This window comes from Callorhinus ursinus, unplaced genomic scaffold (genome assembly GCF_003265705.2).
Source record: "Callorhinus ursinus isolate GAN/ISIS: 27379988/994484 unplaced genomic scaffold, GSC_fseal_2.0 scaffold9, whole genome shotgun sequence".
In the NCBI taxonomy this organism is placed as follows: domain Eukaryota; kingdom Metazoa; phylum Chordata; class Mammalia; order Carnivora; family Otariidae; genus Callorhinus; species Callorhinus ursinus.
The window spans coordinates 59,652,210-59,670,173 of NW_027397071.1; the positions used below are offsets into that span (position 1 = coordinate 59,652,210).

General features: G+C 37.2%; 1 protein-coding gene across 1 annotated transcript in view; it reads right to left on the reverse strand.

Moving 5' to 3' along the window:
• Nucleotides 1-17,964, reverse strand: part of ZYG11B (zyg-11 family member B, cell cycle regulator) — a 71,525-nt gene that overhangs the window by 46,653 nt on the left and 6,908 nt on the right. Inside the window, exon 2 of the mRNA XM_025871635.2 lies at nt 4,187-4,352. Coding sequence (XP_025727420.1) covers nt 4,187-4,352 — 166 coding nt within the window. The remainder of the gene's footprint in view (nt 1-4,186; nt 4,353-17,964) is intronic.

Genomic DNA, 17,964 nt, shown 5'->3' on the forward strand with positions numbered 1-17,964 from the left:
CAGTGCCCCTATTTACACATTTTTTAATGTTAGTTTTGTCTTTTACAGATGAAACTTTAGACTCTTCAGTTAATTAAGACTGATTTTAATCTTATAGTGACTATCACAGTGCATTACAAAATTTGCTCTCAAATTTTGATATCATACACATACATGTAGTAAAATAGGTTACTCCTGGCCTCTCTGGGTCATTCTACATTAAGTAAATTTTTCTAGTAACTAAGTTTAAGTCTCTACATTTAAGAGTAATAAAATTAAAAGAGCAAAGAATTTTAAAAAGAGCATGAGATCTAGAAATCAATCCTATGTTAAAAACCTGGTTTCCACATTGATTTGCTATTTGACACTAGACAAATTATTCCACAAGTCTAAGATTCCTTATCTGTAAAAGGAAGACTCCTTATCTGTAAAAGATATGATTCTTTATCTGGGGTGCCTGGATGGCTCAGATGGTTAAGCGTCTGCCTTCGGCTCAGGTCATGATCCCAGGGTCCTGGGATGAGTCCCGCATCTGGCTCCCTGCTCAGCGCAGAGCCTGCTTCTCCCTCTCCCTTCTGCCATTTCCTCTACTTGTGCTCTCTGGCTCTGTCCATCTCTCTGTCAAATAAATAAATAAAATCTTAAAAAAAAAAAAAGATTCTTTATCTGTTGTGTGCCAGGCACTATGTTAGGTATTAAATAATTATATTTCCCTCACAGGGATTGCTGTGAAGATTAAATAATATATACAAAAATCATTTTGTAAACTGAAAGCACTACACAAATGTCTTTACTATATCTGAAGGAAATCTTTCTAGATTATCTTTTCCTTCTTTCAAAAATAAACATACTGAAGAATCACCTATCTTTTTTCCATGACCAATAATTGTACTTGCTACAATGTATTTAAGCTAAATCTTCCTTTACTGTCATACCATCCACGTGGGTTGTTAGTCGGCAGCCTGTGCCCTTCAGATTATTCTTAATTTGTTATGGTTAAAGAACCAAGCTAATTAGAACCATGTACATTTAAGAATATGCTGTAGGTTATCTACACTGATGTGGTTGCTATCTAGATGTATCTGTGGGAGGAGGTAAGCTTAGTATCCTCCTACTCTATCATCTTTCTCAGTACTCCCACTTAAGAATATGCTCTAAATGAGGGTTCCTCAAGGGTTTTTTTTTTATTTACTAGAGAGAGAGAGAGAGAGCAAGACAAAGAGAGAGCACGAGCAGGGAGCAGAGGAAGAGGGAGAAGCAGACTCCCTGCTGAGCAGGGAGCCAGATGTGGGGCCCAGTCCCAGGACCCCAAGATCATGACCTGAGCAGAAGGCAGACATTTAACCGACTGAGCTACCCAGGCATCCCAAAGGCTTCTTTCAAGGATTAAAGTACAGAAGTCTAAATGCAAGGATTTTGCCCCAAAGCATTTTTTCTTTCTTTCTGGTTTAGGCTATAGACAGCTGAGGTGACCAGCAATGTGACCTCCAGAGAAGTGGGGTACCACTCGGGGAGTATAAGTCCTCAGTCACCTAGAAAGTCTAGTTGACTGTTCAAGGATGCAATCCATAATGTTTCAAAAGGTATTACTTTTTTTTTCCCAAAAGGCATTACTCTTTTCAATTTAATCCCAAAACAGAAGGCTAAACATGTCAAGGTATATCAGTTTAAATTAGGTACACAATATAACACAGAGGCATTACCATTAGATGGCAAATATCTTATTCTGATTCCTAGCTCTTTTTTTTTTTTAAAGATTTTATTTATTTATTTGACAGAGAGAGACATAGCAAGAGCAGGAATACAAGCAGGGGGAGTGGGAGAGGGAGAAGCAGGCTTCCCGCAGAGCAGGGAGCCTGATATGGGGCTCGAACCCAGGACTCTGGGATCATGACCTGAGCCGAAGGCAGATGCTTAACGACTGAGCCACCCAGGCACCCTGATTCCTAGCTCTTAAACACACATTTCTTGGAAAACTTTTAGCACCATGACATAGAAAAAGCAATGATTATGACAAGAGAATCAAAGATCCCAATAAGTAAAACTCTTTAGCATCGGGCTTATTTTAATAAAAACTACTACCAATACCATTACCCCTTTGAATTGGGAAAATAGAAAAAAATTTGAATGTAAATAAGTTAAGATTTTCTAAAATCATTATGTTATTAGAAAAAATGATATTATAAAGTCTAAAAGTGTTCATAGAACTTTTTTCCATTTTATTATGAAAATGTTCAAATACACAGAAAAATTGATGAAACAACTTTTTAAAATTGTGACAAGAATTGGCAGTATGTTCTTTTGCATATTGTCAGTAGTATCTACTCTTTTTTGTTTTTCAATTTTTTATATTTTAATTATTATCTATCTTAATCTACATCTGACAAATTCATAAGTTGAATTATAAACTTGTCATGTAACATACAATACAGTCTAGAAATACTGTAAGGCTTTTTTAATTTTTATTTTTACTACTGAAGTATAGTTGACATACAGTGTTACATTAGCTTCAGGTAAGTACTATCTACTCTTGTCTCTTTTGCAAAGAGATTAATTCAGAACAGTTTTTGGGGAATGAGGCAGGAAATAACATTGGGGTGATACAAATGGGGACAGCATTTTCTCTGACCCTCAGTTTCCTCATCTTGAAAAGAAGAGGTAGAAAACACATTCTGATGACACTACTCTGGAGGATAATTTTTAGTTACACTTACTTAAAAACTACTTCCATTATTTTACCCATATAAAGCATTTGCCACAGAGCTAGTATATAATAACAAGTATCTAATAAATGTTAGCTGCTATTATTAGCTATCAGTAGTTATAGTTCAAAAAGAATCTATATAATAACAAGTATCTAATAAATGTTAACTGCTATTATTAGCTATCAGTAGTTACAGTTCAAAAAGAATCTGGCAAATTAAAACCTTAGTTAACGTTTATTTTTTTGATTCACAAGTTTAGTTATATGTATATATATATATTTGAGTATGTTAAGCATAGTCATTAAATTGAGACGAGAAAGAAATGAAAGCACTGACATCATCTCTTAAATTACTGTGCAGTTTTGTAAGGGACCTTTAACTTTACCATATGTAGTACCTACTGATATTAACCCAGTTCCTTTGGCAGGCTGAATTCAAAGAGACTACAGACTTGAGCAAATTAGTGAAAACCAAGGAGTTCAAACATCTTCTTTCCAAAATTATTCCAAAATGCCTCAATTATACCCTTATTTCTCCCACCCTTCCTCGGAATGCATTATCTGGATTCATACATTATATATATAATAAAGCCACAGCAAAAGTGTACAGCATTATCTGGCATCTAGGAACAGGAATATCTCTAATGTAGATGTAGGAAGATTGTGTGGCAGTGAAAACAGCACAGATTTGGAATCAGACAGACTTTCATTTGAACTAGGACTCTACCATTTACCAGCATTATGACCTTTAACAAGTTACTTCTCTGAATCAGTTTCCTTATCTGTATACGAATGGGATAATAATGGTTATTTTATAGGGTTTTTGAGAAAATTCAAGGAAAACATAAAATGCCTGGCACACAACAATCAGTAAATGATATTATTATTGTCACATATTCATTCTATTTTATAGTTGTTGACAAATTATATTTCCTACTTGAAAGAGTTTATAAGCCAGAAATTAAAAAGGCATTATGTATTTCAACTTAAAACTTAATCAGAAACAACAAAAATCCTCTACATAAACAGAATTCCACAGATAAGACTTTTTCAATTTATTTTCAAAATTTGTTTTTGAAAACAGAAGTATTAAATTAGCTGTGCCTTCCCAATTCAAAGATCAAAAGCAGAAACTCGTTTTTCCATAATTGTATTTATTTATTTTTCCCACTGCCAAATGAAGATGTAAGGTATTTTATACCAGCAAACTTCTAAACGGGTATCTTGAAAGATAAGTTATTTTTACCATGGGAAAGGCAAAAAAAAAAAAAAAGAAGAAGAAGAAAGAAAAAAAGCAATTTTCCTAGATAGAAAAGAAAAATACTTATTTCAAATTACATAGTAAGTATCAGGACAGGCAAAAATAAATGAATTCCTTTTCCTGGAATTAGACTCATCTGGCCTTTTCTAAGAAAATAATTAAATGGCCACAGCAGCAGCACTTCAAAATCCAATGCCAATTAACAGCACATAATTCTTAGTTCCTCTGCTTATTTTTTTTACCATGAAAAGCCATGGTCTGAAGCAGTCGATCAGCCACCTCCTGTGGGAATACTCCAGGTTCCTGCAGGCACAACGTTCCATCTTGTCTTGCTGAACAGAACTTCTCAAGGTGAGTAGTCAGGAAATTCAAGCAGATATCAAGTAAGGAATAGGGAGATGCTTCCTCCTTGGAACCCAGGAAAAAACATAAAGGGAGCACAAAAGCCAACAAGTTAGTTTCCAGAAAAGTAGAAAACAAAACATTCATTTACTCATTCAACAAGTATTTTTACTCAGTGTCTGCCATATGTTAGATACTGTGTTAGGCAGTGGGAATATAATAGGTAACCCATGTTCTCAAGAAGAAGAGAAACAATTATTTACATAAAGTACATTATATACTATATTAGAGGTCATATTGAGTAGTATGTAAGTACAAGCAGGGTGCCCTAATCAGTCAAGGATGGTCAGGGAAGACCTCAGAGGTATAGCAGATTAATCTTCCTAATTTACTACCCATGACCCTCCCCTGCTCAAACCTTCCACAGACTTCCATGGGCCTGAAGACAAAAAATAAAATTCTTAGATTGTTAGACTGATGCCTGAGTCCTTTCTTTCTTTCCTTCTTTTTTTTTTTTAAAGATTTATTTATTTATTTTGAGAGAGTGAAAATGAGACAGAGAGTACATGAGAGCGGGGAGGGTCAGAGGGAGAAGCAGACTCCCTGCCGAGCCGGGAACCCGATGCGGGACTCGATCCCGGGACTCCAGGATCTTGACCTGAGCTGAAGGCAGTCGCCCAACCAACTGAGCCACCCAGGCGCCCGATGCCTGAGTCCTTTCAAAATCTAGACCAAATTTACTCTCAAATTTATCTCTCACAAAATCCCCATCCCAATCTGGTAATTCAAATATGATGAATTTGTTTGGGCAAAAGAATTTGCTGTAGGTGTTAACATCCTCAAAACAGAAAAAGGTTAACTCTGCTATTCCAGTCTGAGGAATAAAGAACTAATCAAATAAGCACAAAGATTTAAGTGTAAGGGTTTTAACTACAGAAACAAACACTGTAAATGTCTCCAATAATAATATAATTAAAATATAATTATAGTAGCTATCATCCATTAGGTGCTTTCTTTATGACTGTGCTGAGTATCTTATATGAATTATCCACTACTTTGGTGATGCCTTTGTTAATTTCCCAAGGCAAAATTTTACTCTCAGCACCTGACAAATTAACAACAGCTATTAGGTACCGAATGACAGCTATGTGGTACTAGGCACTAATCTAGCTATTAGGTACTGAATGACAGCTATGTGGTACTAGGCACTAATCTAGCTATTAGGTACTGAATGACAGCTATGTGGTACTAGGCACTAATCTAGCTTCTTTATATATACTTGCAATCTTCAAAAGTTTGTTTTGAACAAGGCAGACAAACAGGCTCAGAGGGGTGCCTGGGTGGCTCAGTCCGTTAAGCCTCTGCCTTCAGCTTGGGTCATGATCCCTGGGTCCTGGGATGGAGCCCCACTTTGGGATCCCTGCTTAGCAGGGAACCTGCTTCTGCTTCTCCCTCTACCTCTGCTGCTCCCACTGCTTGTGCTCTCTCGCTCTGTCAAATAAATAAATAAAATCTTAAAAACAAAACTGCGACTCAGAAAAAATAATTTACATGTCAAAGATAAACAGCCAGCAGATGGCAGAGGAAGAATAAAAATTAAAACAGCTATTTTTCATGAAACACTAAGCCTCAGGTCCTGGTTCAGAGTTCTTTAGATACATGAGTTCTTTCAATTTTTACATCCTATGAATCAAGCACCATTATAATATGCATTTTAAAAATGAAACTGAGGTTTAGGTTAAATATCTTCCTTATATTTACATGGCCAACATGTTGCTAAACTGGGACTCCCAAAACAAGAATGAAGCCACAGCCTATATTTTTAAGTTTTTAACCACTATGCTATCATAATATTATAATCATAATTATTGAGCTCATACTACTTGTTAACATATGCTATATGCTATAAACTATGTTAAGCACTTTACATATATAATTTAATTTACTTCTCATAAAAATTCTATTCTAAAAGTTAAATTCTTTCAATATTCCCATTCTACAAAGATGAGGATACTGAAGTTTTGAGGGGTTAAGTAATTTACCTACGGTGATACAGCTAAGAAGTAGCAGAGCCAGAATTAGATCCCAGGAGATCTGACTGTAGAGTTCAGTTTGTGCTTTAATAAATCACTACAGTGGCTACCATTTATATCTGACTCCAAATCTAGGATTCTTTTACAATCTCATGTTAATCACAGTTTTTTATGACTGTATGTCTCCCCAACTAGACCATGATGTTCTTCAAGTTCAAGGAACCTATTAACGCTTTCATTATATCCCTAGCACCCAGCATAGTCCCTGACATTTGCTGGTTCAAAAAAAAGGAGTTCAAATTAGAAGACTAGTAAAGGGACTTGCCCCATGTCACAATATTTCTAAGAAGTGGGGCCAAGGAATGCCTGGGTGGCTCAGTCAGGTAAGTGTCTGCCTTCGGCTCATGGCATGATCTTGGGGTCCTGGGATCGAACCCTGTGGCAGGCTTCCTGCCTGGCAGGGAGTCTGCTTCTTGCCCTCCCCTTCATGTTCCCTTTCTCTCTCAAATAAATAAATAAAATCTTAAAAAAAAAAGTGGGGCCAAGACACAACCCAGATCTGTTGATATGAAGTCCATACCTTTTCCACTATACCATACCATCTCTCAGAACAATTATTAGTTTGGCACTAATATAAATTCCAAAAAACAATTTGGGGACCAGTTGGTTGTTATGATGGCTCAGACATGAGGTACTGATGCTGTGGATTAGGGTAGAGGCAATGAACATGGAAAAAAAATCAAAAGTGAAAAATAATTTGAGGGAATAATTAACAACATGTAGTAAGCATTTCTGAATCCCCAGTACCTAGCACAATGCCTGGCACTCTACTAAACAGGTGAATGTTATTTGAAGGATTCAGCAACATTCATACAGCATACGTTTGACATATACTATCTCATTTAGCCCTCACAACAGTCTTGTGGAGCTGGTATAGTAGACACCATTTTGTATAGGAGAATACCAGAGTTCAGAAAGAATAAAAGACTCAAATTCATCCAGTTAGAAAGTGAAAAAATTGAGCCAAGGTATCAAGGTATTTAATTCCAAACATTACACCCTTTTTCTCATTTCACATAGCACCCTCTGGTGAGAGAGGAAGGGAGGTGGAGGAAGGGAAGCTGAGATATTAAAAAAAATAATAACTCCCAAGATTTAAAGTAGGAGTTAAGCAGGGTAACCTGGGAGAAAAAGTGTGTGTGTATGTGTGTAGAAAGAGAGGAGCACGATGAAGCAAATGGGATAAAATGCTAAACGTCTGGGCAATTTTGGTGACTGCTATGTGAGAATTCTTTGTATTATTTTTGCAACTTTTTATAAGTCTGAAATTGTCAAAATAAAAAGTTAGAAAATAAAAATTAAAAAAAATAATCTCACTGACAAAACTGATAAGAAGACTAGGCAAAGGATTGTTTCTTCAGAAGAATTTGTTGTAGTCATAGAGAGTCTGTCTGTTCAGGCAAGGACAGAAAAGGAACTAAGGCTCTGGTGAAAGAACTGAGCTGAATATGCAGATTTAAATAGCATCCCCTAGTGGTGACAGCTGAACGGTAAAAATAGATAAATTCTCAGAGGCAGTGATCAGGAGAGATAACTAAGCCCTGTAATTAACTATCACAAGTACAGGGGGCAGAATGACATGGTCCCTGAACAATGGCTGAAAAAAATACCCTACAGCAAATACGAAAAACAACAATTCCAGTATGAAACAACAGTGCAGCTCTTTTTTTAAATTTTTTTTTAGTTAATGTGTTTTCTGGAACAGGATATAATCCTGACAGCAAATTATTCAAATAAAGTTTGCCCAGATTGGTCCTCTCAAATACTGGTCAGAGTGTAAACTGGTACAATTTTTCTGGATATGAAAGATTTAATAATCATAAAAACATCCACACTCTTGATCCAGTACTTCATTAGGTAAAATTTACCTAAAAATGGTAAATAATCATAGATATTAACAAAGGTATATAGGGATTGATTAGTTTTTCTGACCAAAAAAAAAAAAAAAATCCACACATGCAAATGTCTAAAATAAGAGAAAATGGGAAGTAAATCATGGTATATCAATTCTTTTTTTTAAAAGATTTTAATTTATTTTATTTATTTATTTGAGAGAGAGAGAGAGTGAGAGAGAGAGCCCAAGAGGGGGTAGGGTCAGAGGGAGAAGCAGACTCCCTGCTCAGCAGGGAGCCCGATGTGGGACTCGATCCCGGGACTCGGGGATCATGACCTGAGCTGAAGGCAGTCGCTTAACCAACTGAACCACCCAGGCGCCCTCAATTCTATATAATATTACACAGCAATATGTATGTTTCTGAATAACTTTTAATGACACAGCAAAATGCTAAGAGTAAAATATTACTAAGCTACATAAAAACAGTATGTAGCAGGATTTCAATTAAACATCTACACAGCCACAGGAAATTATATTGCCTGAAAAGTGTTTCAGGAGCTTAGAAAGCTACCTCTAAACTAAATATGTTGTAGTGTATCTATAGAGAAGAACAAGGGAAAGAAATGAAATAAAAAAGGATAGAGGATACCTTGAGGTTAGGGGGATGTGGCATAGAGGAACACACAGGGGAAAAATTGCAGTGGTCATGTTCTATTTCTTAAGTTGGGATGCCAGGTTTTTAGATATTGGTTTATTATGTTCCATGACTTACATAAATGTTCATATGGTTTTCTGAATATATCAAATTATTAAAAATGGAAAAAGACAAAAAATAAAAACTAGTGGAAATGAAAAAAAAGCTGTTTCTGTTTTTTTAAGATTTTAATTTATTTATTTGACAGGGTGGGGGGGAGAACAAGCACAAACGGGGGGAGCAGCAGGCAGAGAGAGAAGCAGGCTTCCCGCTGAGCAAGGAGCCTGATGTGGGGTTCGATCCCAGGACCCTGGGATCACAACCAGAGCCAAAGGCAGCCGCTTAATGGACTGAGCCACCCAGGTGTCCCTGTTTCTGCTTTTCAAATATTATAAGATAACCAAGAAACTATCATTTTATCAAAGATATTTTTCAGTATGTGTATTCAAACTAAAATAGACATTTTTATTAGACTCAGTAACATTTTAATTTTGAATGAAAACATTTATGTATATACACACATACATATGCATACTTATTATTCCTAAATTGGCCATAATGTAACTTCTCACCACTGCTCTTATACCCCTTCCCTACACAGTCTTACATTCCCTAGAGGTTTTAACATCTGATAATGATGGACTGGGTTGCAAAGGAGTCTTGGGAAGATTTTCAGAGGAAAGGTAGAGAGGCAGCTATGATGTATAAGGGAAGCAGACAAGAAATAAAAAGAGATTTTGGAGAAGCATTATCTGTGACCTCTGTTCTACTTTACAATGTTCCAAAATTTGCAAATAAAGACTCAGAGTTATTTTGAAATGACTTTTTGGCTGCAGGGGATTATGTTCCATGGATTATGACACTGCTGAGACTAGATACATAGGTCACAACTTAAACAGTTAAACATAAGCAATTAAAGAATTTATTCTACTATTAAGGGTAGGTGTATACACATGTCTTCTCTTCTGCTCCTGCCTTTATATATCACAGAGCAGGGCCTTGAAGGAACAAAACAGAGGAAAAGGATGACTAGAATGAAAGGAGGTCAGAAGAAGTCTTGACATGACATTACCTAGGGGATACACAGAAGGCTCCCAGATGTTGGGGAAAAAAAAAAAAGAAAGAAAATAGTAGGAATTTTCATCACTATACATCTGTCTGGCACTTCAATTTATAAAGCCTTTTCAAAACAATCATGACGACTCTGTGAGTTATGGAGAACAGAAATTATTTCTGTTAGGAACCTGAGGTTCAGAGGAATGTTTACCAGTGGTAGCCATGCTCCCTTTCTTTATATATGCTGTTCCCTCTTCCTAGAATGCCCTCTGCACCTGTCCATCCATCAAATTCCTATTCATACTACAAGAGCCAGTACCTATGTCCACTCCTCTATGGTGTCCCTCATATACCAAAACACAGCCAGATATAATCACACTACACTCTGTATATAGTTCTATTATAGTTATCTACTTTTGCTTACATGGCTGTCTCCCCCTCTAAACTATGATTCAAGAAAAGCAGTTCTCAAAAATTTTTTTTCCTGTGGCCCACTTAGGTAGGGCAAAAAACTTCATAGCCTACCCATCCTTCTTGGTTCCCAAGTTCCAGTTGGAAAGAGTGTTAACAATGAAGTATCATTACAAGGAAAAAAAATTTTTTTAAGATTTTTTAATTTATTTATTTGGCAGAGAGAGACACAGCAAGAGAGGGAACACAAGCAAGGGGAGTGGGAGAGGGAGAAGCAGGCTCCCCACTGAGCAGGGAGCCCGATGTGGGGCTCAATCCCAGAAACCTGGGATCATGACCTGAGCCGAAGGCAGATGCTTAAGGACTGAGCCACCCAGGTGCCCCTACAAGGAAATTTTATAAATATCTTGTTTAACAACAGGAAAATGAATGTTTCCTATTTCACAATACATTGTCAAAGTCTAAATTTGGAAATTTTTATGTCAAAAATACTATTAATGCAAATATACATCACCATACATGAGATTAACCAAATAAAACACAACAAATGATACCAATAATAAAGTTAAATTAATGACAATTCATAATTAAGATAAAAAACTAGCAACCATAAAAAAACTACCAACTCAAACACTGCTGATGCATTGATTACAAAGCTCTCTTCCAAGGAATTACAGGAATTCCAAAAAGCTACATTTGTACATATGTAGTAGGAGCTTTGCAACACTTGCAAGTGTCAGACTTCTTCATAAAAGAGTCTTGGGGCACCTGGGTGGCTCAGTTGTTGAGCAACTGCCTTCAGCTCAGGTCATGATCCTGGAGTCCCAGGATCGAGTCCCACATTGGGCTCCCCGCTATCAGTGGGGAGTCTCCTTCTCCCTCTGACCCTCCCCCCTCTCATGCTCCCTCTATCTCATTCTCTCTCTCAAATAAATAAATAAAATCTTTTTTTAAAAAAAAAGAGTCTTCAATAAACTCGTAATCTGCTAACTTTAGCTTTATGATTACTAAATTGTAGTAATTCTTAGTAACTAAGTAGTTCTCTAGTATGGAGGCTTTAGTACATAAAAATTAACGTCTCAGGAAATGCATCATTTACCAGGCCCTAGGAGTTAGGAAAGGAGTTTTAGAACAGTTCATCATCTATCAGCAGGAGCTCAATGTCCCACATACTGAAAACGACTGGGGTTAAGACCCAAGCCTTATCCATTTTTGTGTCCTCTACTCTTACAGAGCAAATGACTGGTGTCTACTGAGTATGTGAATAAATGAACTATCTATGAGCAGATTCCCTGCTTTCGAAACACTGCTTCTTATAAGAACATGGTACAGGGCGCCTGGGTGGCTCAGTTGGTTAAGTGACTGCCTTCGGCTCAGGTCATGATCCTGGAGTCCCGGGATCGAGTCCCGCATTAGGCTCGCATTGGGCTCCCTGCTGGGCAGGGAATCTGCTTCTCCCTCTGACCCTCTTCCCTCTCGTGCTCTCTATCTCTCATTCTCTCTCTCTCAAATAAATAAAATCTTTTAAAAAAATAAAAGAAACATTAAAAAAAAAAAGAACATGGTACAACTAGGGGTATGGGATAATGAAGACAGGGCAAAAAAAGAATAGCTCCTCAAAACAGCTTTTTCCACTTGACTACTTTCTGATAGCAAGAAAATGTCTATTAACTCTCCCTCTCTTCAGAAAAGACATCCATGCACTTATAGCAGTATATCTTTGTGGATGGCTTTCCATTTCTTTAGAACCCAGTTCCATACCTTCCAGACAACAAAAAGGATCCCTCCTTATCTATCACTCATTAAAATCCTAGGTCCAGTAGGATTTCCTTCTACTAACTACAATGCCTCTATAAAAGTCATTTCATTTTTGGGCCTCAGCTTCCTTATCCATAAAATGACATTTGTAATATTTTTCCTTTCATTTCATAAGGTTATTGTATCAAATGAAATAAAGGATATGAATATGCTTTGTTAACTCTAAGACATTGTTACCAGAGACATCCATATAAAGTGTATTTTTCCTTATAATTAATCAAAAGAGAAACCTCATTACTGAGAGATTCTGGAGGCCACAGGGTCTGTCTTTGAGGAATCTCATATCGACACTCATTAGCTCTTCCTAAACCTTCTCATGGCTTTCTTTTAATCATCCTTAATTTTTCTTTTATCTTTTTTTTTGCTTTCTTATATTCTCTTTCCTTGAAGTATTTAGTCATCTACACAACACTCAGCTAGAGGCATTCTCAGTCACCTCCCCATTACTTAGTTATCTATCTTGTAGGTTGGTTTGTTTTATAATTTTAAAAGCTTCATCAGCTACTATATGGCCAGGGTCATGGTAAAGCAGCATTTCAATATTCTAGGCAGTGGCCCATCCATTTCTACCAACTGGGGAGGTGGGGGACACTGGGAATTCTCTATATATCACAACTGTAATCTACTGTTGGAGGGGCCTGGGGCTTCCACTGCTACTGGTATGACAAAAAACTGAAAGAGATCAGGGATCTTTTACACTTGGAATTGAAGCCCCATAAAACGTACCCAATAAATTATTTCTTGAATGAATTAGTAAATTACTACATTGTAACTTGTCTGGAAATTCATTTTATTTCTCCTATTGACACTACTTCAGGAAATATCTGGTATAAAAGTATTAAAATTGCCTTAATTCCTCAAGATAGACCTTGTGGGTTTCAGGATCACTGAATATTGAGGTCTCTCTTTTGGTTAATTATAAGGAAAAATACACTTTATGGATTATGCTGGTAACAACATCTTACAGTAAACAAAGCAAGCTCACATCCTTTATTTCATTTGATACAATAATCTGATGAAATGAAAAGAGAAATATCACAAATTTCATTTTACAGATAAGGAAGCTGAGTTACAAAAATAAAGTGCCTTTTCCAGAGGCACTGTGGTTAGTAGAAAGAATACTGGACCTAGATTTGAATTCTAGGTGGTGTTACACTACAAATTATCTCACTTTTCTGACCCTCAATTCTGTCCTTGGTAGAATGGGGATAATATTGGTACTTATCTCATGATGATATTGTCAGGATGAAGTGAGAAAGTGTGTTTAAAAACCTGTAGCACAATGCCTGATAGAGTTAATTACGCAGTAAATATTCCCTTCCTACTAGCAATGATCTCACACAAGTAATATAAGTTTAAGTTTCAGACACAAAGGACAGCAGGTTCATGGTTGTAAATTCTCAAGAGAGACCTTTCCCATTCAGAGTCCATATCAAGACAAAAAAGCTTCTTTGTCTCCCTACACCATCAGGTAGACATTTTTTAAGTCTACCTTTTCACAAAGGATGTAGACATTTTAGGATCCTGGCTTTTTGTAGTTATATCAGTTCTAACTCATGTGAATCAGGCTCAAAATCTCATTTCCTACCTGAAATGTTCCTAAACCTGACAAATCCTCCAAGAGAAGACAAATGGCTCTGATGGTGCTTTTTTTTTTTTTTTTTGGAACACCTGGATGATTTTTTTTTTCTTAAGATTGGGCCAGGAACCAGTGACTACAAAGATTACAAACTTGATAATTTTATGATTAAAAATAGTTTACTGGGCGCCTGGGTGGCTCAGATGGTTAAGCGTCTGCCTTCGGCTCAGGTCATGATCCCAGGGTCCTGGGATCGAGTCCCGCATCGGGCTCCCTGCTCCTTGGGAGCCTGCTTCTCCCTCTGCCTCTCTCTCTCATCGAGTCCCGCATCGGGCTCCCTGCTCCTTGGGAGCCTGCTTCTCCCTCTGCCTCTCTCTCTCTCTCTCTCTCTCCCTCTGTCTCTCATGAATAAATAAAATCTTTAAAAAAAATAAAAATAAAAATAGTTTATTGACATCTCTCTGGAGGATTGTGTAATACTGTTCTGAAAAGTGGTGGTTTGGGAGTTGGCCTGCCTAGTTTAAAGTACCAGCTCTACCACTTAGAAAATGATATAATTTTAGGCAAAGTACCTAATCTCCCTGCACCTCAGTTTTATGATCTGTAAAATACAGACAATAACAGTATTTACATCATAGGATTATTGCCAGAATTAAATAAATTCTAAGTGCAAGACACATAGAACAGTGACTGATATATTAATTGCTCAGTAAATACTACCTATTATTATAGAATAAAAACTCTATAGAACAAAACTGTGTTTTGTTCACTGCTGTATTCCCAGAGCCTAAAATAATGCCTACAACATGGTGCACACTAAATGTTTATTGAAAAAACAAATGAATAGTCAGGCACAAATTTATTGCTAGGTTTATTTAAAATACTTTTGCCCCTACGCCTGGGTGGCTCAGTCGTTAAGCAGCTGCCTTGGGCTCAGGTCATGATCCCAGGGTCCTGGGATCGAGCCCCGTATCGGGCTCCCTGCTCGGCGGGAACCCTGCTTCTCCCTCTCCTACTCCCCCTGCTTGTGTTCCCTCTCTCTCGCTGTCTCTCTCTCTGCTGAATAAATAAATAAAATCTTTTAAACAATTAAAAAAATAAAAAATAAAATACTTTTGCTCCTAGATAAAAAGACTATCTGACAATAGAGAAATAGCCTAAGTCTAGCCCTGAAATTAAAGTGTGGGAATGAAAGGCAGACAAGTGTCATGAGTTCATGGGTATAAGAAACTTCAGATATTGGACAATCTTTGACTCCTCATTTTAGTAGTACTCCATGGGAAATCTCTTCTTAGTTTATTAGTTTTGGCTTTTTGGGTTTTTTTGTTTTTGTTTTTGCATTTTCTACTGCTGATTCAAGCAAGTCAGATTTCTAGCAATAAACATCTAAGATAACCTTAGATATGATCTAAACCCTTCATCTTCTCCTTCCCCAAACACAATCATTTTACAAATGAGGAATAAGGTCAAGAAGGTAACGCCAAGGGCACAGATATATTGTGTTCAAGGGTACAGATATATCAAACTATTTGGAATGGACTATGGGCATTTATTTTTCTTTTTTAAAAACCATCAACTACTCCTTAAAGATCTCTAGATGCCAGATAAAAACGCAGGTAAGGCAAGATTCTTGCATGTATCACTTCAAGGCCTGGCCAGTGTGGCCAACAGCTATATGCTAAAGGGCAAGGAGCTAGAGTTCTATCTAAAAAAGATCAAGGCCTAGAAAGGTAAATAAATCCCCTTACTTTCCACCTTAACTCATGTAATAAAACAATCTAACAAACAAAACAAAAATTCAGGTCAGTAATCACTGAGCATATAAACAGATCATAGGATTCGTGAACTCAAAGAGATACTTCAGCATTATTTTTCTCTTAACTACTAGCATGAGTTTTGAAATATAATAGAGTAAACAGAGAAGCCAGGTTAATAATGGAAAGAACACTGGGCTTGCAGTCAGTGCTGACTCTGCTACTTACTAGCTGTGTGATCTTAGGAAAATAAATTCTCAATTTTCTTATTTGTAAAATTGATGCTAAACTTTTTTTTTTAAGATTTTATTTATTTGACAAAAGACAGACACAGCAAGAGAGGGAACACAAGCAGGGGGTGCAGGAGAGGGAGAAGCAGGCTTCCTGCTGAGCAGGGAGCCCGACATGGGGCTCAATCCCAGGACCCTGGGATCACGACCAGGGGCTCAATCCCAGGACCCTGGTATCAGGACCCAAGCCAAAGGCAGACGTTTAATGACTGAGCCACCCAGGCACCCCGATGCTAAACTTCTATCTTGACTACTTCACAAAATGGTGATGAAGAATAAATGGATGTGTATATGAAAAATGACTTTAAAATACTAAAATACTACACAAATATTAACATAACCAAAATTTTTTGGTGTGAAAAGCTGGGTAATATATTCATGGAGGTAAGAGCTCAAGTGCCCTGATCCCACAGGACTATAGCTAATAGAATGTATCTACTATAATAACTTACCTTTAACTTTCTAGAATCTTAAGAGGTGGAAGAGATCATAGAGAAGATTTAATACAACTTTTTCATTTTAGAGATTTTTAAATGGAGGCATAGAGAGGTGACATGATTTGCCAAAGGTTACAAGTTCTATGAAAAGAAAAAACTGATATTATATAACCAAGAACATTCAAACTTTAAAAATGTCCTTAGAAAAGGAGAATATGACATTGCACAGGCATTAAGATGCTGGAGAGCTAAGAAAAATGTCTGTACAAGGGAGAACTAGAGATAGGAAAAAAGAAAAAAAAAACCCAGAAGATTTTTATAGAGCTAACAAAATGTTTAAATAATTAACCACCCCTCTAGATTTACAAGTAACTCATTCTTTACCATCTGTGTTTAAATATTCTATTCTCTGAAAGGACATCTCCACAAATTATAGACAAATAATTTGTAAGTGTTTATACGAAAAGACATTGCTTAGCAATTCATCGTGAAATCATTTGGCTTCCTCCCCAACTCTTCCTGCTGAACTGTTTTTTTTTTTTAAGATTTTATTTATTTATTTGACAGAGAGATAGAGAGCACAAGTAGGCAGAGCGGCAGCGGCAGGCAGAGGGAGAGGGAGAAGCAGGCTCTCTGCGGAGCAGGGAGCCGGATGTGGGGCTTGATCCCAGGACCCTGGAATCATGACCTGAGCCAAAGGCAGATGCTTAACGAACTGAGCCACCCAGGCACCCCCCTGCTGAACTCTTCTAGACAGAAACATCCATATATCCCAGGTCAAAAGTAACACTTGGGCTAGTAAGAGAAAAACTATCTGATCCAACATTTCTTGCCCTCAGGGGACCTGTACAGAGTATTCATCCTTTTTTTCTGTCTTTCATAACTCACATCTCAGTTGACATTACCTTATCATATTCTCTACAAAGTGCACACACTCTTTTACTGAACAAATATTTACCTACTTACTATGTCTCAGGCATTATGCTAAGTGCTTAAAACATGAAGTTGAAAAAACACAGTCCTGTTCTTGTCCTCAGAGAGCTCACAATCTGGAAAGACAGCCACCTTCCTTAACTAACAATGCCAAGCACAGGAGAGGCATATAGAAAGGAGTAACCCAAGGCTGCCTGGGGGTAACTGAAGGCTTCGCAAAGGAGATAGGCCTAAAGGGGATATTGAAGGTTTAATAGTCAAAAAGTCAGGAAGGGAGACAGCATTCTAGACAAAAAGAACAGTGTAAGCAAAACTTAGAGGCACAAAAAACTCTTAAGGTGTGCTCAGTATTACTAAGCATAAATGCAAAGACTTTTCTCATAAAATGATTAGATCATCAGATTAAAAGACCAGATAAGGGCCCTTGTATACTATGCAAAACACAATCATTTAGCAACTATTTGCTGAGCCCCAACTATGTGCTAGACACTGTCAAGTACACAGGATACAGATCTTTGTAGACGCATTGCTGTCCACATATATGGTTGCCACCTGAGTTGTGCAGTACAACCTGTGTGGCCCTAGCAACCCTGTAAGACTGCTATTAACTAGTGGGACCCAAACTGCAGGCTCCTTAAGTATGGTAGAGTCCACAAATTCACACACATACCAACTATGCTCTGTATACAATAAAATTTTGAAATATACACTATTTTCAATGCTGTTAAATTAAGAGTGCAGTATTGGGGCGCCTAGGTGGCTCAGTCCGTTAAGTGTCT